Below are 26,075 nucleotides of genomic sequence, written 5' to 3' on the forward strand. Positions count from 1 at the left end.
ACTTGTAAACACACATACACACTGAAAAATTTGGCTAGGAGAAGTCTGGGCATATCTTGCTACTAGGACTCTTGATCATTTTGCAGATTAATAACATAAGTCTGCAAAGGAACGAAGGGTAAAGAAGTCGAAGAAGGTCCCGTTGGCCCTTCGCTCTCTCTTTGATTCCCAGTGGTGAAATGCAGGCTCTTTCTTCTGTTTCCATTCCGGCAGCCCTCCCTCTAACTCAGCCCTGGCTGGGAAGGCTGCTGCTGGTGGCAACAACCCATGCCCTCCTTTGTCTAGTCTCCATTTGGCTGGCAAGGCCTGGAGAGACCGCCCTCCAGCTGCCAGGAAAAGCAGAGGACAAGGCTGCCATCTCCTGGAGACCAAGGATGGGGAAGGAAGCGAAACACTACAGCCACACAGTAAAACAAAGCCAAGGAAGCACAAAGCAGCAGGCAAGCTTTCAAGCCACACAGGACTCTTCTCCATGCTGGACCCTAAAAGGCTAAAAGCAGAGAGGAGGGAGGTTTTGGGGACAGAGCAAAGGCAAGAGTAGGTTGGGAAAGATATAAACCCACATGTTTGGATGCAGTACAAAGTGAGAACAAAAGCTCAGGCACAAAGCATATTTACACCGTTGTGGGAATGGGATGGAGGGTAAATAGGATCCGGAAAGGTGTGCCCTACGGTGTTCCTTGCCCTAAGGTGCCTTTCAGATCTTTTCAGTGGTCATTTAGTGTTGATGTGAGGAAGCAATGGATCTGCTTACCAAAAGGTCAAGTTTCTCGGGGTTCCAAACTCTCTCTGAGAAGATTTGTTTTGCATGTCTGTCGTACTGAAGACTCTTGAATTCATATATGTAGTGTGCCATGAAGCCATTGCCCTTGTTCATACCTCTGCTAAGGAATCTCTGGACATCTTTCAGTTCTGCCCTTTCTCTTTCTTGTCTTCCTTTGTTCAAAGACTGCAACCTTTAAATCCTGAACTATATCTCCAGAAAGGCTGAAATGTTCTGCAACTGGTTTTTGGGTGCTGCCATTTTTAATATGGGGTGGGGGCACATTGGCCAGGTGGGCTACCAACTGGCAGGTGGCACCAAACCCCACCCCAGGGAGCCCAGGTTGCAGCCAAGGAAGCCCCAATAGCCTCGGCCAAGAGGGAGGGAACTGGGGAGGGAAGAAGCCACCGGCTCTGGTTTTCAATGTCACCCCAAGCTGACGGAGGAGGAGGAGGAGAGCTGGGCAGGGAGCCATTTTGCTCCAGCGGCGTTGGTGTCGGCGTCCCTTCCCCTGGGCCAGCTGAGCTCACCTAAGCCGGTTGCCAGATGGTCTGCCTTCTTTCCAAAGGAGGATGGGGGGAGGAACCCCCCCTTGCCTGTGGAATATGGGGAGGGGAGGTGTGCAAGCAGGTCCCATCGTGCACGGCTGCAACCCTACCAGACGGGTGGCTGACATCTCATGAAGCAGCAGGGTCCCCTGTTTTCCTTCCTTTGCTTTAAAGGCCACCTCACTGTTGGGGAAAGGGATGCAAGGTTGTGTTCCCAGCAGGGGATGGGAAACAAACAATTGCAGGGTTTAGCTACCAATACCCTAAAGGCACCGAATCCCATCTGATCTGGGAAGCTAAGGGGGGTCAGCCCTGGTTAGGACTTGGATGGGAGACTGCCAGTGAATCCCAGGCGCTGAAGGAACTGGCAAAACCACCTCTGAGCCTAAGAAAAACCTATGGAAATAATGAGGTCGCCATACATTGATGAGCAACTTGGAGGCACACACACCAACAGACAAATCAATCGACCTATTGATCTGTTTGGCAGGGGAGGGGAAATCTTTGTCTCTGCCGAGGGGACGCACACATATAAATCAGAGCAGTTTGGAAATGTTAGTTATGGCAACTACAGTTATGGGAGTTGCAGTCCTCAATACTGTCTGTGCACAGGGTCTGATTTTTCTCCACCTCTTTGCTAAAGGTGGACCTTGCCAACCCAAGTCCATGGCAAGGGGCACAGCAAGGCCCATCACTCCTTGCACCAGGAAGGGGAGGCAGGGAGAGATGACAGAGCAATTCTCACCCACCATTTATAAATCAATAAAGCCAGGTGGGTGTGATTTATAGCGGGTGCCAAGTGCGGAGGCCTTGTAAAAGAGCCTTGCGTTTTCCTTCTCTCCCTGTCCTCCCATCTTACTTCCTCACAAGAGCTGCCATGAACCAGGTGGACACTGGCATTCGCTGGACCCAGAGACCTGTTACCCCCCCCCCAAACCAAACACACATGCATCGCTCCATGGTTACATTCACACATGCATCCTCTGCTCCTGACTTTACAAACCTTGGACTCCTCCTCTGTATCTATCTTCCAGTCAACGTTTCTACCATGCCTGAGTGGCACTGGAGTGGCACTGCATACCCTTCAGCATTTCATACTTGAAAACTGGGGCATGTGTAGCCAAGCAACACCAGAGTGTGGTCAAGATGGCAAAAGGTATGAATGAGGAAGAACACACCAGCAAGGAGAGGATGAGGAAGTTTGCCTTAGGCAAGTGCCACTCTCTCAGCCTCAAAGGAAGACTCCTCTGGACAAATCCTGCCAGGAAAACCCCAGGATAGGCTTGCTGCCTTAGGGTTGCCATCAACAAGGGACACTGGCCAACCCTATGAGGAACTAGCCTTCTGGACCTGCGATTAGGGACATCCTAAGGGTAAGGCTGTGTAGGAGTGTGTAAAATGGCAGGCTGTGTACCCACGCTGCACGGTGCCTTTGCATTCAGGGGTGACCTTTCTATTTTTCACCAATCTATCTGATTGCTGAGCAGTGTCCCAGGAGCAGAAATGTGGCCCCAGGACCAGATAAAGTTGCCTGCATTTGGGCTAGGGTCTCAGTCACCCACCCACCCTTTCCAGAAAGATCCCGTCATCCCCCCTTCTGTCTGTTTGCAGCTCCAGTGAGATGCAAACAGGCACCAGGAGGAAGAAAAACAGGAGCTAGAGGGAGGGTCGTTTTGCAGAAAGTTGGTGCCAGGCACTTGTTTTCTCTGCTCCTGTTCCACCCCTGGCACCAAGGCAACCCCTCTGGGTCTTCTCTGGTGCCATGCCTTTGGCGCGCCATCTCTGGTCCAGACTCCCAGAAGGGCAAACTCCATCTGCCAGGATGCAAGGCGCTCCGGAGAGACCCTCCAGGCCTCGTGAGGGCCATGGGATGACTGCGCCACGAGGGAATCGGCCAACTTACTCCTAGCTAATCTGCAAACTATTGTGAAGAACAGCTGAAATCCCCACAGCCCAAAGGAAGGGCTGAGGATGGTCTTCCCTGCACCTGCAGCCCCTGCACAACATGGGCACCTTGCCTCTGGGCCCCTCCTCCCCCAAACTTGGAAAGTTACTCTTGTAAAAGTAATCCCCTGCCGTGACTTGCGTTAGGATGCACCCACTGCAGTTACCAAAGACAGTGTTGAAAAAGTCACCCGTTGGTGATGGGTATACAGTGTGCTCTTGGGTTGACAAAAAGAACGCAGCAGAAAGAGATTTCCTTGTTACTTTGGTCATTTTTCTGCTCATTGCCTTTTTGTGATTTTTCTGACTCCAAAAAGTCGGCAACCGAAGGGCAGAAAGCTTGACAAATAAATCTTTGCCAGAACTCCTCTCAAAACTCCCTTTAAAACGTAACTGGATCCAGGGCTAAGTAAGAGGGTTTCCTGGATGCTAATTCCCAGAATCCCCCCACCCAATACTAGTCAAAGTGGTGGTCTGTGGACCAGGGCAGGTTCCTGACCCATTGGCTGCCAGTCCTGGGGCAATTTTGGGGGGGAGGAAAGAAACAACTGCAGCCAAGGGGGCACAATCCCTGGCACAACAGAGGAAATAATGGCCAGTCCCCCCCACTTGAGAGCCTGGGAAGGACTACCTTAGCCAGCCCTACTATTCCACTGCAGAGCTCCTTTGTGTAATCCTACCCTACGCAACCTGTGAATAGGCCACTGTTTCCAGGCTCCAAACCAGCAGTGCCAGGGACCCCCCTCGCTTTGCCCACCTTCCCTTCCTTTGCACCGCTTCCTTTCCTTGAGTCGCCCATAGCTCTGTCCTTCCACCTCTCCTCCTCCTCCTCCTCCTCCTCCTCTAAGAACTGGCAAGTCCAGCCAACAACACCCACCACAATCCCTTCATCCATGCAATACACATCTGACTTGGGTCTTTCTCTGTTCTCATTGAAAATGGCCACAGACACCGAGAGAGCTGAAGTATGACTTCCCTTAACTCAGTGTTCTGTGAAAGTCATTCTTCAGTCACCTGAGGATGACTTTGTGTTCAGACTCTTTGCTGCTGCTGTTGTTTTAATTTGCTTGGGTGTTGTTGTTGTTGTTGTTGTTGTTGTTGTTGTTGTTGTGTGCCTTCAAGCTGTGTCTGATTTAGAGCAATTCTAAGGCAAACCTATCCTGGACTTTCCTTGGTAATATTTGTTCAGAGGGCTTGGCCCTTGCCTTCCCCTGAGGCTTGCCCAAAGTGACCCAATGGTCTTCCATAGCTGAGTCCTAGTCCAATGCTCAGACCACACCATGCTAGCCCTGTAAAACCCCTGATGAAGACTCAAGTCCCTAAAAAGAGTCTGGTCATTATTATTATTATTATTATTATTATTATTATTATTATTATTATTACTGTAGCAGGGAGGGATCTGGCCCAGTCCCATTATCTCCCTCCAATATATTGACACACACAAAGTCACGCATGTGATGCAACACGGAATCCAGAGAAGTAACAAACCTGCCTTGTTTAAGTGCACACCCCTTGGCCAGATACACAGGCTCACACCAGGTGTGCCCATACCTTGTGCCTTGTGGGGGCCAGCAGGTATATACACACCTGGTGTGTGACTGTGTTATGTGTGGCCAGCAGGTCCATTCCTAGAACCTCCTTATCTGAAGAAGGCACACACACAACAAAGAGCCCGAGTGATGTGAGCCTGAAATGTGAGCTCACCTGTGATGCTAAGGGGAGGGCATGGAGGAGTTGGCACCCATCTCCATCACCAGCGTTGTTGTTTTGACGCCAACGCCACCCCCGGCTCTCCTCTCTCTCTTGTGGTCAAGGCAGCTGCCGGGTGTCTGGTCGGTTGCCACCTCGCAGCCCCATGGCATTGTTCCTGCCTCTCCTGGCAGATGGTCTCCCCTCAGTCCGTAGAAAGAAGTTCCTTTTCTGTGCCACTTTCAAAAGTAGAGGAAGTCTCCAAATGGGTCTCCCGTCTTCCCAGTTGGGTCCTGCTTTTTTAGAAGAGGAGGAGAAGAAGAAAAAGATGAACAAATGTGTACTCTTCATACTGCAGAAGTAAAGCACCTTGGCACCACTTTAACTGCCATAACTCTCTCCCACAGAGTCATTTGCATGGCATGGTGGTTTGAGTGTTGGACTATGACCATAGAGACCGGGGTTTGATTCCCTGCTTGGCTTTGAAACCCCCTGGGTGACCCTGGGCAAGTCACACTCTCTCAGCCTCAGGGGGAGGCCATGGCAAACCTCCTTTGAACCAATGTTGCCAAGAAAACCCCATGACAGCTTTGCCTTAGGGTCACCATGAGTCAAAAATGACTCGAAGGCACACAACCATCATATGAGGCGCCAGAGCTTTCTGACAGACCAGGCTGAATACCTCCCCAAATTATAAATCCCAGGATTTTATCGGATGGAGTTGTGACAGTTAAATGGCTTTATTTCCGCAGTGTGGCTGCACATTGTGTTAAATGAATGCAAACAACTTTCTCCCTTTGAACTAACGTTGCGGCATTTGAAGCCAGCTGAGAACAAAGGGGAAAAGGGAATTTTCCAATGCAATTTTCCTCCAGCCCCCAAATTTCTAGCATTGGAGAGAGTGTGATACTACAATTCAGGATCGCGCTGAGGATGATTTGCTGTACGTACTTGCCTTCCTGAAGAGGGGGAAAAATCATTGGTGGGACAGAATTCTTATTAAGCGGGGCAAGGCTTTCCCTTTGCAAACAAAGCAAAGCAAACCCCCCAACAAGTCCAGCAGAGCTGCTGCACCTCTGTGTTAAGGATATGGAGGCCTTTCTCCCTCCACCTCCCTCCTCAGGCCAAAAGTTGCACCCAGAAAGAGAAGGGGGGAAAGAGCCAAGCTTGCAAGGCTGCCTTACCTGGGTGACTGGAGGGGTTTGGTCTTGAGCCCTGGGCCCAGTCTGATTGCCTGCGGCTGCAGCATCTGCAAAGAGAGGAGGCAGGTGAGGCAGGGTCTCTCTCTCTCTCTCTCTCTCCTGAAAGCCAAGGCAGAGGAATGGAGGGGAACTGACCTTGCAGTTCAGGGGAAATGGAGGCTGCTCCATCCCTGCCTGCTTGCCAGGAGGGTTTCTGCCTTGGCCAGCCCCAGAGCATGCCTCCTCCTTGCACCCAGGAGCCCAGCGGGGGTCCCCAGGCCTCCCCTCCCTTCCCCCCACCTCTGCCTTTGTCCCTCATCCCCTTCTGCCTTCCCTCCCCCCCCCCCCCATGAGCTCATGCAATCTCATTTCATGGGAGAGACATCTGTTTTGACTCAAAGGGGGGTGGGATTGGGGGAGAGAGGGAAAGGGGGAGAAGCTTCCAGCTAAAACAAAAGGGGGTTCCTTCTCCCCCTAAGTCACCCCCTCCCAGTTCCCTCCCCTCCCCAACGAGGCCCTTCTTGAATGGGTGATTCCCAGGACAGAAGGAAAGCAGAGGATTTAGCCCTCTTGGCTCCTGACCCTCTTTCAGGCTTTCTGCTTGAATGGGCCAAGCTGGTGGAGCTGGGAAAGACTGGGCCTGAATTGGCCGTTTGGGGGGGGGGGTCTCAACAAGGGGCCACTTCTTTGCAGGGCTTTTGATCCTGCTGCTGGGGGAAAGGCTGCAAAGGAGCCTGCAAAGCCAAGTGGCCCTGCAAGGCTCACGGGGGCACTTTTGCATCAGAAACTGCATTGGTTTTCTCTGCCTTTTCTGTGCAGGGAAATACATTTCTGCAGAGGAATGATCCTTTCTTTGCAAAGGAAAGGCTGCCTCCTGCTCAGGAAGGGCTCTTTTTGGCACAATTTTACGGAGAATAAGTCCCAAACTTATTCTGCACAATATTCACAGAATAATAATAATAATAATAATAATAATAATGCCAATAAAGTGTGTCTATTGCTGTCAGTCCAGGAATCTCCCCCTCTGTGTTTCCTGAGCCTTGGGAGACCTGCTTGTCAGCCATTTTGGTGCCCATCTCTGGATAGATGCCTCCCATTGCCTTGGCTGTTCCTCCTTTTCTCTCTCCCAGCCTGGGGTCCCTGGGTACCCTCCCCAAACACACCACACTTCTGGGCTCTCTGTCCCTCTTTAGTACCTTTGGCCCGTTAGAAAAGGGTCCCATCATGCCAACTGGGGTTGCTGTGCCAGAGGGCTTGGGCAACCCAGTTGCCAGTAGGCCTCGTGTGCTGGACCCAGGCACAGAAACTGGGCCTTGCTGGTGGATCCTGGCTGAAGAGGAGGCCCTTCTCTTTTTAATGGCGGGGGGGGGGGAGAGGGGCAAGTACCCTTGGCATCTCCTTTTTGAGGTGGTTTGGCTGGATTTTTAAACTTCACTGTTATGTTTCTGAGTGTCCTTTAAAATGCGAAGGCACCGCCTGAATCCCTGTATCAGCTGCTTAGTTGAGTTGAGGGATTCTCCCTCCCCAAAAGATTCCCCAAAGCAAACCTTGCTTTTTACTCCCCCGCAGTCTATCAGGGGATGTTGGGCTGCTGGAACCAAGCCCCAGAGAAGACCCAGGGCTCCTCCTGGACTGAGAGAAGAGTCCTTTGGGACGGACCCCTTCCCCCCTCGCTGGGCGGAGGAGGAGGAGGAGGTGTCTTTGTGGCAAGAGTGTCACAGGTGATGAAGCCACTGGGACACAGGGCACACTTGGGGGTCCTAAAGTGGGCAGCAGCCCGATGGGCCTTGCAGTCCTCCCCTGGGCTGCCTGCAAATGCAGGCAGAGCAGCCCCAGCCGGGAGCTGTCCAGCCTCTTCTGAACCAGAGGAAGAGGAGGAGGAGGCCCTGATGGGAAGGGGACCCTTAGACCTGGCCCTTCCTTGTCCTCGTGGCCCTTCTGGGCCTCTCCAGGGCCCACCTGCCCAGGAGAGACCAGCAGGCCAGGCGAGGGGCCAGCCGGGAGGAGCCAGGTTCTTGGGGGCCTCCTTTGCCAGGGGTGTCCCTGTGCCTTTGGCCTCTTCCCCCGCGGGAGCGGCTCCCCTTCCTTCCTTCCTTCCTTCCTCCCTGGCTCCTGCGCTCCTTTGTTCCCTTCCCCTCGGCCTCCTCCTCCTCCTCCTCCTCCTCCTCTTGTTTCTGGGGAGGGGGCTTCCCCCCCCCCCTCTCTCTCTCTCTCTCCGAGCGGCGAAGGGGGCGTTTCCCCGCGGGACTACATCCCCCAGCATCCTCCTCCTCCTGGGGGCCCAGGCGGAGGGTCTCTAGTCCGCAGCCAGGGGGCTTGGAGACAAAAGAGGCGCCCGAGCAGCAGACCCCTTCCCTGCCTGCCTGCTCCTCCTCCGCCCCCTTTGCCTCCGCAACGGACAGGGAAGAAAGGAAGGAGAAAGAAAGAGAAGGAGGAGGAGGAGGAGGAGGAGAGAGGCGATCCGGGGGAGGGGGCTGCTGGTCCGGGCGCGCCCCCCTCTCTCCCTCCCTCCTCCTCGCGAGCTCCACACCCCCTTCGCCAGCAGCCAGGGAAGAAAGGAAGGAAGGAAGGAAAGAAGGAAGGGAAGGAGGGAGGGCTTGGGGGCCGAGGCTGGGGTTGCCTGGTCGGGCCAGAGGCGAGGAGCGGGGCTCCCGGGCGGCGGCGGCGGCGGTGGGCGGGGGTCCCTGTTGCCGGTCTCTTTGTGCCTCCCCCCTTTCTCTCCCGGGCTCTTTGTTCCTCCTGCTCCATCCTCCCTCCCTCTCCATCCCCGGGATCCTCAGCCTGAGCCTGGGAGCAGCCTCCTCGCCCGGTGCCCGTCTGCCGCTGGCCCTGCCCGGCCCTCGAGGTCCTCCTCCTCCTCCCGGGGGGCCGCCCTCCTCCTCCTCCGCGTCCCGGGGCCCCTCTCTCGCCATGCCGAGCCTGGTCGTCTCCGGGATCATGGAACGGAACGGGGGCTTCGGGGACCTGGGCTGCTTCCCGGGGGGCAGCGCCGGCGGAGGCGGAGGAGGCAGCAGCGCCGGAGGAGGAGGAGGAGGGGGCGTCGGGGGCGGGGGCCCCAAGGAGCCGCGGGGGCTGCTGGAGGACGAGCGGGCGCTGCAGATGGCCCTGGACCAGCTCTGCCTCCTGGGGCTGGCCGGGGACCCGGGGGCCGCGCCTGGAGCCGGGGGACCCCCCTCTTCTTCCTCGGCCTCTTCCTCCTCCTCCTCCTCCTCTTCCTCGGCCGGAGCCGGAGAGGAGGGCGCCCTGCCCCCGCAGGCCCCTCCGCTGCCGCTGCCGCCGCCGCCGCCGCCGCCGCCCGCCGCCCCCAAGGGCCTCCCGGGGCCCCCTCCGCCCCCGCCGCCGCCCCCTCCGCCTCCTCCTCCGCCGCCGCCTCCTCCGCTGCCGCCGCCCTCCTCCTCCTCCTCCTCCTCGGCCGGGACCCCCGGCCTTGGCTCGGCCGCTGCCGCCTCGGAGGCCGGGAAGCTGTGCGTGCTCTACAAGGAAGCCGAGCTCCGGCTGAAGAGCAGCTCCAACACCACCGAGTGCGTCCCGGTGCCCAGCTCCGAACACGTGGCCGAGATCGTCGGAAGGCAAGGTGAGCAGACCCCCCCAAAACACACACACACACCCCCCAGGCCCCTCCTCCCCGGGGCAGAAAGAAAGGAGGGCCAGAGGGGCCCCTCCTGCCCCGAGGGGCCACTGGGGGAGAGGGGCTCCCCCGGCCCCGATCCCTGGCGGGGCTCCGGGAGGGGAAGCAAGGGCGCTGGAGCGGCGAGGGGGGCGTGCCGGCCGGGCCCGAGGATGCCTTTCTTTGTCTTCGGGCGAAGAAAGGGAAGGAGGAAGGGGGCCTCGCCGGGAACACAAGCCGGGCCAAGAAGGGGCTCTTTGTCTCTCTCTCTGTGTCTAAGGGGGGGGGGGACCCATGGGAGGAAGGCCCTCTTCTTCTTCCTCCTCCTCCTCCTCCTCCTTTTGTTGCCAGGGGGGTGTGGCAGGCAGGCAGGCAGGCAGCCTTGGCCCGCGCAACGAGACCCCCCCCCCCGGAGTCGGACCGGAGTGGCCCTGGCAGGACTTTCCCTGGGCTGGGTGGGTGGGTGGGGGCCTTGCAAGAGAGGAAGGAAGCGTCCCTGCAAAGGCCCCCCCCAAAGCAAAGGCCGCCGGGTCCCCCCCCCCGAGACCGGGCGGGAGGAGGAGGAAGAAGAAAGGAGCCGGGGGGGGGGGGGCTGGCGTTTGTGGTGTAGGAGGGAGGGAGGGAGGGAGCGAGAGATGGGGGGGGGGTCTCCCTAAAGGAGTCCCAAGCAACTCCAGTGGGTCCGGCCGGGAGAACAATGGAGACCCCCCCTCTTCCCAAAGTCACCTCGAGTTCACGCCTGGCCCCCGCAAAGCCCCGGAGAGGGAGAGAGAAAGGGGAGTCTGGGGGGGGGGGTCCTAAGGCCCTCTCCTGCCCCTTCTCAGCCCCCAGGACCGGGGGCCCTGCCTTCTCCCGGCCCCTTTCTCCCTCTCTCCCTCTCTCTCTCTCTCTCGCTGTCGAGGTGCATTGCAGAGAAAGAGAGAGAGAGAGAGGGGGGTCCTTCTTGTCTTTGTTTCCTGGGCTCCCTGGCAATTGGGGGGGGGTCTCCTCGTTGCCCCTCAAAGGAAGCCCCTTCTCCGGATCTCCCCCAGACCCACAACTCCCCCTCCCTTGGTTGGGACCCATTCTCTGCCTTTCCCAACCACTGCCCCCCCCCAAAGTGGCTTCAGGGGCTCTTGGGATGCTTTGCCTTTTTAAGGGGAGCACTACAGCCCCCCCCCCCAAATAAAACAATCTGGAAGGCAGTGGTTGAGGGGTCAATGGAGAAAGGTTGGGCCAGGAGGAGGAGGAGGAGGAGGAGGAGGAGGAGGAGGAAGGCTCCCTCCGCCATCACCGCAACAAAGGAAAGAAAGAAAGAAAGAAAGAAAGAAAGAAAGAAAGAAAGGGCTCCCCGCCCCATTGTTCTCCTCCGTGGGGCTCCCTCTCCCTGGCTTTGCATCTCTGGCTCTGGGCTTCAGGGCAACCATGAATTGGGCTCCGGGGGGGGGGGATCCCAAGGAGAAGGCAAGGAAGGCGAGAGAGAAGGGGGCTGTCTGTCAGCTCCCTAGGGATTGATGGCCCTTTCCAGCAGCCAAAGGAGAGAAAGGGGCACACAGGCCAGGCCCCCACCTGCAACCCCAGCCCTTGGTGGCCCATGGAAGCCAATGGGGCCACTCTCTCTTGGGAGCATCCCTCTCTCTCTCTGTCTGTCTGTCTGTCTTCTGTGGGGAGGCAGAGCATCTTAACAGAAGGGGAAACTTTCTGGCCAGAAGTGCCCCGCTGGGCCTTGCTTCACCTGAGCCCCAACCCTCCTTTCAAGGCAACTGGCTCCCCTCCTAAGCAGCCCCACAAAGCAGCCAGGGTCCAGAGCCAGCCAAGGCCTGAGGCCACTTGAGCTGCCCTGGCTCCTCCATGCTGGGCAACTCTTCTGGGCAGGGAAGGCTAAAGGTCTGGCTAAACTACCCTTCCCAGAAACCCCCAGCCCTGGGCTCAAGGGCTCTCAGACTGGCCCTGAAAGGAAGGCAGTGCCGCCTCCCTCCCTGGAGAAGTGGGTCTCTCTCCACTGACTCTGGGTTTTGGGGAGAAGGGTGCAAGACACAACCCAGTCTGGGTCAAAGATGTCCCCAGAAACAAAGTGGGCGTTTTCGGGGGAACGGGTTGAAACCCTGTTTTGAAAAGGAGTTGCTTGCCTAGTCTTGGCTTCATGCTGTGGAGGGGCACAACCTGGCCCTTCGAGTGATGGCCTTGTTAAAGGGCTGCTGGACAAGTTCCGATCTGCCAAGTCTGCTTTATGTCATGATTACTTCCTCCATGATGCCCCTTGGTCCCACCTTGCTCCGTCCCAGGGAAGAATAAGAGAGGGACTGCAGGCCCAGCTAGCCACAGAGCAAAGGCAGCGCATGGAAACCAGGCTGGCGGACTAAGCGCAGCAGCAAAAAGTGATGTTTGGGGGGAAAGGCTGAGGATCGCCATCATCGCGTCCTTTTGGGAGAAGGTCCGTTGTGCCAGGCTGTTGTTTCCTTCCTGGTGTCATCTTTCCCACCATGTTTTGCCAATGTTGCCTCCATCTGTTCAATCCAGCTGCATCTACACTGCAGAATTAATGCAGCCTGAGACTGCTTTCACTGCCCTGGCTCAAGGCTGTGCAATCCTGGGATGGGTGAGAGTTGTGAGACCTTTGGCCTTCGCAACAGAGGCCACCACAAAGCTGCAGATCCCAGGGCCCCATAGCATGGCAGGGAAAGTGTTGTCAAAGGGCATTAGACCCTGCCCTTGCCTCCTCCATGGACCTGCTTGTCGCCCACAGGCCAGGAGGCTTCTTTCTAGCCAGGAGGAGGCCAGGGACTTGCCCACTCCTCTGGCTTTGTTGTCCTCATAGAGGCACCCTTCCTGCACCCCCTTTTTGAGCATGGCAAGGGAGCCAGGACTGAACTGTAAAAGAGGGAGAGCTCAAAGCATGGCCCCAGGGGCTCAAAAATGCAATCTTCCTTGGGCTCAGAATGGCTCCAAGTTACTTCTAGGGGAGCGGAGCACATTTTCACCAATTGTAAGGATCCCCTTCAGACATCAACAAAGGCAACATTCTGCATTTTCCTCAAGCAAATCTTTTTCCAAATGCTCTCTAGGGATCATTCTGCCCCTTTGACCAACTTGTGCCCAGCGGGAGGCTTCTTTTGGAGCAGGAAATGACTCTTGCCCACTTCCTATTGTTTGAAATAGTCCTCTCCTGAGCATGCAATGACCCAGGAAGGTCCCCAAACCTGGTGAGAATGCCCTTCATGAGAGCATTTGGGGGCAAAGAAGAATTCCTGCTATTGAGTGGGGCAGGTGCCGTGGGAGGCTGTGGCCCTCTCAGGTCTCCCAGGGGCATCTGCCCTTCCGGTTGCCCACTGCGGATGCAGACGGTCTGAGGTTTAATGCCAAGTGGCCAGTCTGGGCAGGGATCGGAAAGAGCTTGGCTCTCCCTCAGTGTCAGGCTGAGCCCTCCATTGCAGTTGTGGGACCAAGCCGTGGGCAAAGGAAGTCGTGGATTCCCTGGGGTGGGTGGGGTAAGATTTGAACTGAGGACACGGTGATGCCACTTTGCAAACAGTGAAGTCTGTACCTGGAGTGTCTCCTTTCCAGTGCCAAGGAATGGCAGCCAGCCTTGATGAAAGTGCTCCTGCCCATGCGCAGAGTGCTTTTATCCATCACTGCAAAGGGTCTCCAAACCAGAGCGTTGTGTTTCCCGGCAGGTGTGAGCCCTAGAAATCAAAGGCTGTGATGAGAAAAGGTTTAGCAAATCCCCCTGGGCATTAAGAATGTGGGTTGAGCCCTGTGGGATCAGACCAGAGGCCTAACTGGTCCAGCGCTGGGTTCCCACAGTGGCTGAGCAGTTGCCCCAATGGGATTAAGCCCACTGGCAGGAAGGGGGGCTTCTCCCTCGTCTCCTGCTCCCTGGCAACCAATAATCCCCTTTGAAAGCCATCCAAATTGGCAGGCGGGCTCTTTGCATATATTACAGGGGCCCAGGCATCACTCAAGATGGCCACTCTTCACCTGGGGTCTGGGGTTTTCCCTAGACTCCGACTGCTCTGGTTTGGCAGGGACCGTCCTGGGTGATCCTCCTCCCCGTCCCGCTTTTGCATCTGCTTCCAGAATGTCCCAGGTTCTCACCTTTCTCTTCCAGTTACTTTTGCTGCTGCGACTTGAGGGTGCATCTAGAAATAACCCAGTTTCATACCACTTTAACTGCTGCAACTCCCTCTTATGTAATCCTGGGATTTGTAGTTTTGCAAAGGGTGCCAGCGCCTCATAAAATTACAAATCCCAGGATGGAGATATGGCAGTTAAAGTGGTATCGAACTGCATCATTTCTACAGTGTGGAATGATGCAGCCTGAGTCCAAAGTGCCAAAGTAGTTTGTACTTAGTTGACTCAATAGGGAGGAGAGGAGAAGCGGTAGATGAATCTTCTCCTTCCCAGCTGGGTCAGGAAAAAGCAAACCGTTGTATCCTCCCCCGGCTTGTGTATTCCTCCATCATTGGTACCTTTGGCCATCTTAACAATGCTCTGATCTTGCTTGGCCACACATGTTCCAGTTTTCATCTGTGAAATGCTGGAGGGTATGGACTTTTTGGTATCAAGGGTGGTGAACCCGTCTGCCAGCCCTAACCCCAGACTCCCCTTTCCCTTCTAACAGCTGAAATGGAAATGGATTTCCCCAGCAACTCTGTTGTAACCCAAAGTGTTTTCAGTGGTCTGGTTTGGAGTGGGAAATAGACCCATTGCCATGCAGGAACTCTCAGTCAAAGCATCCCCAAGAGATGGCTGCCTATGTGCCTTGAAGTTGCCTGCCGACTTATGGTGACCCTATTGATTTTGTAGGGTTTTCTAAGGAATCCTCAGAGACGGTTTTGCCACTTACTTCCTTCGAATAAGAACCTACAGCACCTGGGATTCCCGGGCGGTTTCCCATACAAGTACAAACCAGGGCTGACCCTGCTTAGCTTCCAAGATTAGATGGCGCCTTCTGGGTCTTTAGGCCTTGCACCACATATGCTATGGTTGTACAGTCGGCCCTTCTTATACACGGATTCAAGCATACACGGTATGAAAATGTTCCAAAAAAGTATAAATTTACCTTGATGTTCCATTTTTTATTAGGGACACCATATTTAATGGGACTTGAGCATACACGGATTTTGTTATACACGGGGGATCTTGGAACCAAACCCCAGCGTATAACAAGGGTCCACTGTATTGCTCTTTCCCCCCTTTCCTTATGGGTCACACCAATAAGTACAACCCTCTTTGAGGGACAAAAGACCCAGAAACCTAGTTTTCCTGAGGTCCCTGGAGAGGAGGACTCTCTGAGGACTGTCCTCCACATCCTGAGGAGGATTCTGGGGTCCTTTTCATGCAATGAAGCAAAATACCCCCCCCCCCAATATATGTTTAACAGAGAACCATTCCACCTGCTTCCCATCTTTGCTCAATGTTTGTTGCATGGTGGCCATGCACAGAAGTGGCAAAATGGAGGTCTGGGCCAGCGCATGCCACATCCACAAACCTCTTTTTGCTTCACACCATCCATAAAGAAAGTCCTGGCCAAAATGGGGGGCATGTTACCCAATATCCCCCCTTTTTTGCAGCACAGAGGCCCCAAATAAATATGTAAAGGGAACCCCTTAAAAAAACCCCAGACCCTTTCCTCAAAATTCAGGACAAAAAAAAAAATGCTTTAAAAACCACCTAAAATGCAGCATCCTGGTCTAATAAACCCCCCTGTCTCCCAACAACAACAAGATAATAACAATAGCAACAAGAATTGTTGTTGTAAACTACAAATCCCAGGAACCCATAGGATGGAGCCATGGCTGTTAAAGTGGTGCCAAACTGCGTTCATTCTGCAATGTAGATGCAGCCGGTGTGTGAAAGGGACCCTGAGGAAAAGTTGGAACTTAATGGCATTATTATATATTTAGTCCTGTTAACTTCATTTTCTGGAGCCTATTTTGCCTCAGTTTCTGCCCTTTGAAGCCCACTCCTCAGTTTTTGTCACTATTAAAAACTCTTCCCATTCTCTATTAAGTTGTTATTGTCTTGGAAGTGTTTTCTAAACAAGAGTCCTTTCTATGTTGTTGTTGTTATTTACACCTCAGAAGCAGGTTCTCAAATGTCTGCTTCTGGAAGCTTCCAAAGGAGCTGAATTTTACCTCAGAAAATTCCCCTCAGAAGGTGGGGAGCCCTGATTGGCTGCCTGGGCTGTCTGTCTCCTAGAAGATCAGAGGCTTTGCTCTGTGATTCGCTCCCTGGGCTGTCCATCTTCAGGCAGGCAGAAGAAGCCCAGTCCCTTTGTCACACCTTTTTGTTATTTTGGGCCAGTTATTAAAAGTGGCAAAGATTGTATGTACAGCGCTGTGTAAATTTACAGCGCTTTATAAATAAAGGTTAATAATAATAATAATAATAATAATATTTGGGGGCCACAGTTGTGGGACATGTCTCCTGAGGCGCCATTAGTGGCTCCCTCAGGTGCCAATTGTGGTGCAAAATGGTGCCATTATAACCCACATTGTAATCCAAAAACTAATCCCCACGTCCAACAGAAAGTTACTTTCAGGGACTACGTTTCCCACAATCCCCTTGCCAGCACGGCCAGGACTCTGTGTGTACAATAACAACAAAACCGATTACACATTGTGGGAATAACAGCAATAACAATAATAATTGCAATAAAAAGGCTTCTGCAACCAGTTTTGAAAGACAAACTTCCAGGAATTCAACTGTAGGGGAAAAAAGGCGTATTCTGGTGAAACTCAAAGAGGGACGGAGGGCCCCAAAACTCTGTTTTTGGGGGCCAGGCTTTGCCCATAAAGCCAGTAGGTATTGCTGTGGGTCTTAGCAATGTGAGCAAAACCCCAAAGCAAGGAAGAATGGAGGCAAGGGAGTATGGAGGGAACCACAGAGCAAGCGTGGGACCTTTCTAGGAAACTAGCACCCTCCATCCAGCGCAGCTGTCTGGGAATCTAGGGCAGTAGGAAATTATGTCTCCGGGTGCCACTTCATTCAGCGTCCTCCTCCCTTGAACCCGGTGCCTTTGTCTGCACCTGCCAGGCCCACCCACGGCTCTCCTTCTGCCTCCCTGCGAACGCTCAGGAAACGCGTGTCGGAGGCAGCCATCGCCACAGCGGAGACACACCCACTCCGCGCCGAACGGCCGCCAGTCGCTCTTGCGCCGAGACCCGCACTCGGAGCAGGCTGTTCTTAACGTAGCAACACGCTTCCCATTGGCAACGCAGGGAGCCACGGGTCTTGCCACCCCCTCCCCCCCCCAGATCCCCTTTTAAAACCAAATCAGCATTAATGCTGCAGGAGGTCCAGGGGGACGAAGGCAAGCAAGAACTGTGCCCCTTTCCTGGGGATGGTGGGATGGGAGGTCCTCCTGGTCATGGGTTTTGCGCCGGGAATGATGGCTTCTTGGCAGCTCTGCAGACAAAGCGTTGCATTGACTGGGCCTTTTGTGCCCCGCTGACATCAACTATGGAAGTCTTCCCTTCTATAGCTTTGAATGAAATAAGCCATAAGAGCTGCCCAAGGTCTACACGCTGCAGAAAAAAGTAGTTTGTCCAAGCTGTGCTTTTGCTGGAGGGGAAAGTAAGGGCCAGAGTGACACAGACCCTTCCGGGGAAGGCATGATCCCTTTGCAGGTTGACCGGAATAAGTAACTTCTCCAAGCAACGGTTAGCCTATCCAGAGACCAGACATGCAAATCCACACACATCCCTTCATACGCTTCCCTACTGCTTGACTTTGTAATTCTGTGTTGTTGTTGTTCTCTTCCTTTGTATGCTTGGGTGTGTTGTTGTTGTTCTCTTTAATTGCAGTTAGAGATAAAACGAAGCCCTTAATTAAGGTGTTCCTGTCTAGAAGTGAGGCATAGCCTTGGACTCTGCTTGGAAACGGAAGCCTACTCATGTGGGTTTATTTTATACCAGCCTTGCGACTTTGCCAGGAGAATTCGGAGGGATGGTAGTCTAGTGAAAGACCTGCAAAATCCCCCCTTCTTTCCCATGATCTTTCCTCCGGTTCCCAGTTCCTCCCAGTGTGGAAATGGCTCTTGCTCCCATAAAAGTGGGGATTGCAGAGAGAGACACCAGCAAGCATGCAATCTCTTAAAATGGCCCAAACCTGGCTGCATTTGTGCCAGAAAATACATCCCAGGTGTATAGTACTTTAAGCGTGCATCTACACTGTAGAAATAAGCCAGTTTGACGCCACTTTAAGTGCCGTAGCTCCATCCTGTGGATCCCTGGGGTTTGTAGTTTTGCAAGGCATTTAGCCTTCTTTGCCAAAGAGGGTCTGGTGCCCCACCAAACTAAACATCTCAGGATTCTGTAGGATGCAGCCATGGCAGTTAAAATGGGGCCAAACTGCATTATTCCTACAACATAGATGCCGCCAGAGTCAAGGATGGGCAACTTCGTTAGGTCCAGTTGGTAGCCACTGGGACCCTCTTCTCAAAGTCTCCTTGAAACCCAGCGCTGCTTTCCAGGAACGCTGGCACTGCCGCCTTCTCCTGGCAAACGTCCTGCTATTGTCAGAAGGAGGGCAGGGGATAAAGGCTACTCTTTGGGACCGCAGCTTCCAGTATCTCTGCCTCCTTCCAGCTGGAGGAATCTGGGACTTAGGAGTAAAGACCCAAATGCCTTCCCTGGTTTTCTGGTCAACATTTTCTATTCCCTGGAGGAGGGAAGTCATCACATTGCGCATTGTGAGCCTTCTCCAGACCCAAGACAAAAGCGTCCAGCCCATCACAACAGCGGTGCCATTTGTGGACCCTTTTTGTGCAAGGAGGCAGCTAGGAACCCAGCTCCTTCCTCCAGGAGACCCACTTCTGCTGGGGCATGAAGGCCAGGGTCCCTGGCTGCTGCCTTCCCCTGAGCCTCCCTCTCTGCGGCTCCCCCTTTGTCCTCCTCTTTCTGGGCCAGACCCTCTCCTTCCCTCTCCTCCTTTTGTCTTCCCTGTGGCCCCCTCCCCCTTACCTCCTCCTTTCTCTCCTCCTGCCTCCTTTCTTCCCCTCTCTCCCTCACTGCCCTCCTTCAGCCCCATTCTGCCCCCCCAGCTTGCCTGCCTCTGCCTCCATCTGCTCCTTGCCTGGCCTCCCATCCATCCATTCATCCCTCCCTCCATCCCCCACTCCCTTTGTCTCTCCATCACCGTGACCCCTTTGTTTCACCTTCCTCCCTCCCCATCCGCCATGGACCACCGCCCGCCCGCCCAACCAACCCGTCCCTCGGAGCCCAATGCCAACCTGGAAGAAGACCACTCCCATGGTGTGGTCTTCTTGGGCGGAGGAGATGCAGCATTGTTTTGCCTCGGTCGTGGAGCCAGGCCTTGGACAATGGGCAGGTTTTGGATAGATTTAATTATTTTTGCAATGCAGATCCCGGGCCTCAAAGCAGAGAGAGAGAAAGAGAGAGAAAGAGAAAGAGAGAAACCAGCCCAGGAGGGTTTTCCCTGGCAATAGACTGCCTTTCTATCCTCCAAAGCAGCACCATGTTTTTGCAGGCGCTCCTTACCTTCTAGACTGGGATTTCTCTACAGGCGCGCCTCCGTTCTCGGGGATGAATAATTTATCCCAGTTCCTTGAAATGAGGGGAGAAAGTCAATCAGTTTTGTTTCTGGGGCGTTCTGTCTTTCAAAGCCCATTTTTGAAAAAGAACAACATCCCTCCATCCATCCCTCCATCCGCTCTCCCACCCGCCTTAACTGCCACTCAGCCACTAAATTTAAGCTGGATTGCCAATGGAAATTTCCAGCGGAAACAAAGAAGTTGTGGATTATGCAGGCTTTCCCAAGCATAATGGGAAATGTGGGCTGAAGAGAGAAAGAGGCCATGCGCTTCCAGTGAAGAGGCAGCTTTGGGCAAGTTGTTGGGGACCAGCAAACATTTTAATGGATGACCTTATGCTTCTAGTTTAGAGCATGCTGCCTTAGTATCTTGGTTTTAGGGCATTTGCGGAGGGCAGTAGTGTTCAGGGTTAGTACTACTGGAAATAATGGGGCGGGTGTCAAAACAAGGTCTGCATCCGCTGTCCAATATGTACAGCTCTGGTAGTGTCCTTTCAAAAACAACAGCAGCAGCAGAAGCAGCATTTAGTCCCAAATATCAGTTCAGAGCCTTACTTGTCCTAGAGCTGCCTCTTCATTTCCAAATTGGTCAAGGATTTCTTTCCTCCTGTTTCTGAACACTTCTGAACCTAGACCCAGTGCATGCTTCTCCCATCACTGAATGGTGGAAAGCTCTGGATTCATTGCTGCATGGTAACTGCTAACCCTTTTCCTGTGTGTTTGTCCCTCTTTTGTCTTGGAAGGTTGCAAAATCAAAGCCTTGAGGGCCAAGACCAACACCTACATCAAGACCCCTGTGCGTGGCGAAGAGCCGGTCTTCATGGTGACCGGCAGGCGGGAGGACGTCGCCATGGCCAGGAGGGAGATCATTTCGGCCGCGGAGCACTTCTCCATGATCCGGGCTTCTCGCAACAAGGCCGGCAGCACCTTCGGCAGCGCCCCGACCCTGCCGGGGCAGGTCACCATCCGGGTCCGGGTCCCGTACCGTGTGGTGGGCTTAGTGGTGGGGCCCAAAGGAGCCACCATCAAGCGGATTCAGCAGCAGACCAACACCTACATCATCACGCCCAGCCGGGACCGGGACCCCGTCTTTGAGATCACAGGGGCCCCGGGAAACGTGGAGCGCGCCCGGGAGGAGATCGAGACCCACATCGCCGTCCGGACGGGCAAGATCCTGGAGTACAACAATGAGAACGACTTCCTGTCCAGCAGCCCCGACTCGGGGATGGAGAACCGCTACTCGGAAGCCTGGCGCGTCCACACTCCGGCCCCCGGCTGCAAGCCCCTCTCCACCTTCCGCCAAAACAGCCTTGGGTGCATCGGCGACTGCTCCGTCGACCCCGCGTACGAGACGCCCCGCCTGAATGACCAAAACGACTTCAATTACAGTTACCTCTTCCCGAACTACAGCGTCAACAAGCAAGATCTGTATTACGGGGTTCCGGAATCGGGGACTCCTCTGTGGGCCGGGCAGGAGAACACCAACCCCGTGTCAGTCCTCTTCTCCAAGCAGCAGCGGTCCAGCAACGCCGGGACCCTCCACGCCAACTCCCATCGCTCCCCGTCCTCCTCCATCCAGCAGCCTCCCCTCTCCGGGCTTCCGAGACGGTCACAGGGGGAGTCCCTGCAAGGCTTTTCCAAACTGGGTGCTTCCGCCGCCACCCGGACCTCCCTCTCCAGCAGCCGGGAATGCATGGTCTGCTTTGAAAGCGAGGTGACCGCCGCTCTCGTGCCGTGTGGCCACAACCTCTTCTGCATGGAGTGCGCTGTCCGGATCTGCGAGCGGACCGACCCCGAATGTCCGGTGTGCCATGCAGCAGCCACTCAGGCCATAAGAATATTTTCTTAAGCTGGGACAGAAAACACACATACAAACCAACAACCGAACAAAACACAACCAAGAGAGACAGACAGCATTTGGGGGGACGATTGAAATGGGCAACAGGATGGGAGGGAGGAGTGAGAGGAAGAGGGAAAACAAAACACAGAATGAGACACGTCTGAAGGACGACAAACCAATCCGAAGAGAGAAAGAGAGAGAGAGAGAAAAGGAAATTAATTTAAAGAAGAGGAGAAAGGAATTATTTTAGCAGTGATGTATGTTATTTTTAAAGAAAACAATGATAAAGGCGATGATGATGGTGGCGGAGAAGAAAAGGAGGCGGAAAGGGACAGAAATATTATGAGAGGCGATTGCCACGCAAGAGCCTCGGACGCCGTTTTCGGACGGAGAACTCTTTTATCACGTGGAAACGATTCTTAAGGAACGCAGGAGGTTTTGCGGCGAGGTCCGGCAGGGTCTGCGGCTCCTGCCCACGACGGAGAGAGAAAAGTCATTATGGGACGGATCAGGGTTTCGGCTGCGGTCTTGGTCCGAACACGATGCAGACGCTGCCGGTCCTCCCAACTGACCAGCAGAAAGAAAGGAACTGACCCAGGAAGGTAAAGAGGAGAAAGGCTTTGAAAAAGAAGGAGAGAAACCATCATCCTCTGGGAACCTAATCAAACGAGGGCACAACTGTATTACCTCAAACATTTAAAGCGAAACAAAAGAAGCAGCTAAAGACCTTTATATTCTTTTTCCTCTATTTTTTTCCTAAGAAAAAGAAACAAAAACGCAAAACGAAAGGAACACTATTAGAGCCAGTGAAACTGGGGGCAGGAAGGAAAGAGGGTGGGAGAAGCCCTCGGGAAGCCTTCCCCTCCGCCTTTACGTTTCTCATTCTGAGTCTTCTGAGCCACCGCAAAGCTTTTTGGGGGGTATTTTTTGGTTTTCCTTTTTCGCTTCTGGTTTTCCTTTCCTCCCCCTTTTTATTTTCCTATTTGAGCAGGGATTCGTCCACTGAGGATCCGGAGTCACTTACAGGGTATTTCCAAAACAGAAGGACAAAGCTCCCCATCGCAAACGGACCCTTCCCAATCGATCCCTGCCTCGAGGGGGAAATCCGCTTGTTGGCATTTTGGCTTCTGATCCTTGCCAGGCAATGCAAGCTCAAACACACAATTCACACACACAGAAAACAAAACGACGACAACCAAGAGAAACATCTTTTCTTCCTTCCTTTCTCTTTTGGTTTTAACAACAACAACAACAACAGTAATAATAATTCCACACCAAAACCTAAGAAAGACAATAATGCAATACTGGCTACAAGCTCACCTAAAACCAACCCACAACCCGACGGAACGCAAAAAAAAATAAGAATAAGATAAGAATAATATATATCTATATCTATAAATATATATGAAATAACATGTTTATATATAATTTTGTCGTCTTTTTAAACTGGACCAAAACTTTTGTTACTCAAATTCAAGTAAAGAGAGAAGAGTATTTCCTTATGGACCAAAACCTCTTGCCGCTGACAGACACGGATCTCCCTGAGGTTGCCTACTACTTTTATATAGTCTATTTTTTTCAGATCGAAGCAAACAGACACATGCTCAGAAAAAGAAAGAAAGAAAGAAAGAAAGATAATATTAATTATTATTATTAATAACAATACTATTGAATTGCCTTGTCAAACATCCTTAATCATTTCAAGACATTTGACTCCTGCTTTGGTTAACGCCAGAACCTTTTAGACTGTTTGGGAAGCGGAGAGAGCGAGCGATTGCGGGATCCCAGATCTCCTTCCCGCCAGATCACACCCTGGCGACACATGCACGCACGCACGCACGCACGCGCAAAATGGCAGCCAGGTTTGTCCAGCTTCCCACCTGGGTGCCAAATTGCCAAGATTTGGGTAGATTTAAAACAGCCAAGTCATGATCCCTGCATGTTTGTTTCTGTGGATGGAGAAAGATAGGTAGATACGCCCCCCACACACACACACATACGCATTCTCTCTCCAATTCCCCCCCCCCCCCCATTTTTACCTTTGCTTAGAATTCATGGACCTTTATTTAAGAAGGAGACTTTGGAAGCAAGCTAGGGCTAGAGAAGAGCTTTTTATGGGACGGGGTGTGTGTCCTTGCATAATTTCTGGGGAGTCCTTCATTGCGACGCAGCATCCTCCCCCAAAATGGCACCTCCTTTCCCTCCACCTTGATGTACCATCCCTTGACTTCTTTTATTTTCTCCCCAAGGGAAGGCAGGGCTGGGTATACCTTTGCGCTAAAGAGAGCCTCCAAATTCAGAGGCTGCAAGGCTGTGGGTAAAGCATGGCTCTGCACCTGGGAACGTGCTTCTCCTTGCCTTGGGAAGAAGTGTGGGACTTTGCGTTCCTCAAAAGGTCTTACAGACCATCTCAGATCTCCCAGGCGGTCACCCGCAATGCCAGATTCATGGCCACCGTTTCTCAAAGGGTACACCCAGCTCTGCCCGCCTACCACCCCCAAGTTCAGCAAAACACCCAAGAATGGCGTATTTGCCAAACGCGATGGCCGACTGCAGTCCGCGTTCGAAAGGAGGGAGCCGGGGGAGGCCGGGCGTTGTTCTTCCCTGCTTTTCTGTTTAGAAGTGATGACACAATGCACATATTACCCAGAAGCTGAAAGAACAAGTTTCTGAGATGAAGGATGGTAGCCATGCCCTTTAGGTTTGCATTCAGATGACAATGCTCTTTTTTGCTAAAGGGGACACTGTCAGCCTGGCCTTGGGCCTAGTCGCCCACCTTAGAAAGCAAAAGCAGCTCCATGCCAGCAGCAACCAGAAGTAAAAACAAAGCCCCAACGTTTAAAATCACCTTTCCTTGAATTGGTTGTTGCTTTACTCTTTTGTTAAATTCCTTTTTTAAAAACCAATGCTCAAGTGAGCTTAGCAATATGGCAGTCTGTTGCTGAGCGGATGGTTGGCCTCCCGTTTTGGATCCCCCCGAGCGAGCCCCCGACCCAGCCACCATGGTCCCTTTCTTTTTGCCACAAAACGATCCTCTCCAAGAGAACAAGCCCTGGCTGAGGCCAGAAGGAAACCCATGGGGCAGAACCGGGCAGCCTTTGGCTTCAGCTTCCCCACCGGGCAAAGCGTCTTTGCGGTCCAAATTTGGCCGGGAGCTGCCATCTTGGCAGGTCCCCGCTTCTTCGAGACGCCAGCAAAACAACTTTCTATGCATTCCTTTCGGACGCCCGCAAAGATGCTTTTGGCATCTTGGCAACTGGCCTCCGCTTTCGGAAGCCACTCATTCTGACAGTCTCCCCTTTTTAAAAATGTTCTTGTGAAAAAGGAGATATATATCTATGTCTATCTATCTATATATATATATATAAATATAAAATTGCTTGTTTTTTTAACCAAATAGGACCATAGTTATCCCAGTAGAGGAAAATGGGGGAAAGGAAAGACGGGCAGGAGAGAGAGAGAGAGAGCGCTTACCTTTTCTTTCTTGTTTTAATTTTCCTTCCTTCCTTCCTTCCTTCCTTCCTTCCTTCCTTCCTTCCTTTCTTTTTTTATACGGTGGAAGTCAGAAAGAGGAAACTTGGCAGAGACCCGTCTGATGTCCAGTGTTCCTAAATGGCAGGAGAGGGTCTCTTGTAGATAAAATGGGGAGCTGGTGGAAGAGGAGGGGGGAAAGGGGGCACTCGAATCATGTGGGCAAAGCGGGACCCGAATGGTGGCGCCCCGTCTCTCCGACCGCCACCTTGCCCCCTGCAATTGGGGAGGCGGGAGGCGGGTGCATTTCTTTGGATTTAGTTGTTCTTGGCGGAGTGACGTCTGTTTTGTTGTTGACGTGAGAAAGTTTTCGGTCTATGTTTTATTATTTTATGCCAGGCGATGGAGGAGAAAAGGAGGAGGAGGGCAGATTGTCGCTCCTACCTTTCGGGGCGAATGCACGAAAGGATTGCAGGGGACGCGCCTCTGCGTAGACCAGCTCCTTTTCTCTGTTTTCCCCCATCGCCTTCTTATTCAGATGAAAAACTGAAGCATCCTTCCCCCCCACCCCATATACACGCATGATGAAAATATTAGAATATCCCCCCCTTTTAAAAATAATATGGATAAGAGTATAAAACCCAAACCAGATTTGCTAATTAGGAACGGAAGTGGTGCCATCATCCCGTCCCAGAGCGACTCGGAGGCTGGTGCCCTCCCGAATTTGCCATTGGCTTTTCTTTTTTCCTTTAAGAAAAACGGGAAACGAGAAAGTGGGTTGGTTTTTTTACGTTCCAATAACCTTTTATCTATCTATCTAATCTATATATACATATACATATATATTAAAAGAAAGCCTGATGTAGCAACTCTAGTTTAATAGCAGTATTTTAAGTCCCATCTTTTAAAAAATATATATAAATATAAATACATATATATATATATATATTTCCGTCAGCTTGGCCATGACCCCCCCTCCCCCCGCCGTTATTTTTTAATGTAGCAAGAAGAAGAAATGTTTTAAACAAAGGAAATGACTGAAGTTGCAGAACCTCGCGCGGAAAACCAAGAGCTACCTCTGGTCAGAGGAAGGGGCTGCGCTCGGTTGGCGCCGTCGGGCCGGAAAAGGGAGGGGGGGTCCGGCAGGGGATGGGAATAAATTTGCATAAATACTTTTTTTTAAATATATGTATATATATAAATCTGAAAAAGGAAAAAAAATGCCCAAGACCTTAACCTTTTGCTCTGATGCCCATCTTCTCTGATCCTCCAGGGAGTGCTTAAGCGCACTGAGAAAGCGGTATAGAAATGTGCTTGCTACTGCTTTTTGGGTCCCTCCTTTAGAGTTAAACCTGGAGCCACCCAGAGACTGGGGAGCCCACTGCCTGCCGCCGCCGCCCTGATTGCTACTAAGAGATGACTTGTTGGTCAGACTCACCAGCAGTAAAGAGGACAAAAATAAGGGTGATCACCATTTTTGTTGTTGTTGTTATTATTT

At 52.9% G+C, this 26,075-nt stretch overlaps 2 protein-coding genes across 3 annotated transcripts in view; one reads left to right on the top strand and one right to left on the bottom strand.

Moving 5' to 3' along the window:
- Positions 1–4,965: 4,965 nt before the first annotated feature.
- LOC149302233 (ras-related protein Rab-11A-like) overlaps positions 4,966–26,075 on the bottom strand; it is a 40,621-nt gene continuing 19,511 nt past the window's right edge. Inside the window, exons 5-10 of the transcript XR_016272110.1 lie at positions 25,225–25,324; positions 24,581–24,714; positions 19,215–19,280; positions 13,256–13,394; positions 6,129–6,193; positions 4,966–5,237 (exon numbers count right to left, since the gene is read on the bottom strand). The gene's annotated coding sequence lies outside the window, so the exon portion shown is untranslated. The remainder of the gene's footprint in view (positions 5,238–6,128; positions 6,194–13,255; positions 13,395–19,214; positions 19,281–24,580; positions 24,715–25,224; positions 25,325–26,075) is intronic.
- On the top strand, positions 9,036–21,254 carry MEX3A (mex-3 RNA binding family member A). 2 transcript variants are annotated; one of them, XM_089482935.1, is made up of 4 exons: positions 9,036–9,113; positions 9,186–9,275; positions 9,435–9,699; positions 20,010–21,254. In XM_089482935.1, the coding sequence occupies exons 1-4, from the start codon at positions 9,036–9,038 to the stop codon at positions 21,113–21,115; spliced, it is 1,539 nt and encodes a 512-aa protein (XP_089339061.1). In that variant the 3' UTR covers positions 21,116–21,254. The 2 variants fall into 2 exon arrangements, with proteins under 2 accessions (XP_089339061.1, XP_089339060.1); XM_089482934.1 differs by having other exon boundaries at positions 9,036–9,350.

This window comes from Sceloporus occidentalis, unplaced genomic scaffold, assembly GCF_023333645.1.
Source record: "Sceloporus occidentalis isolate IW3139 unplaced genomic scaffold, rSceOcc1.0.p SCAF_20, whole genome shotgun sequence".
Taxonomy (NCBI): domain Eukaryota; kingdom Metazoa; phylum Chordata; class Lepidosauria; order Squamata; family Phrynosomatidae; genus Sceloporus; species Sceloporus occidentalis.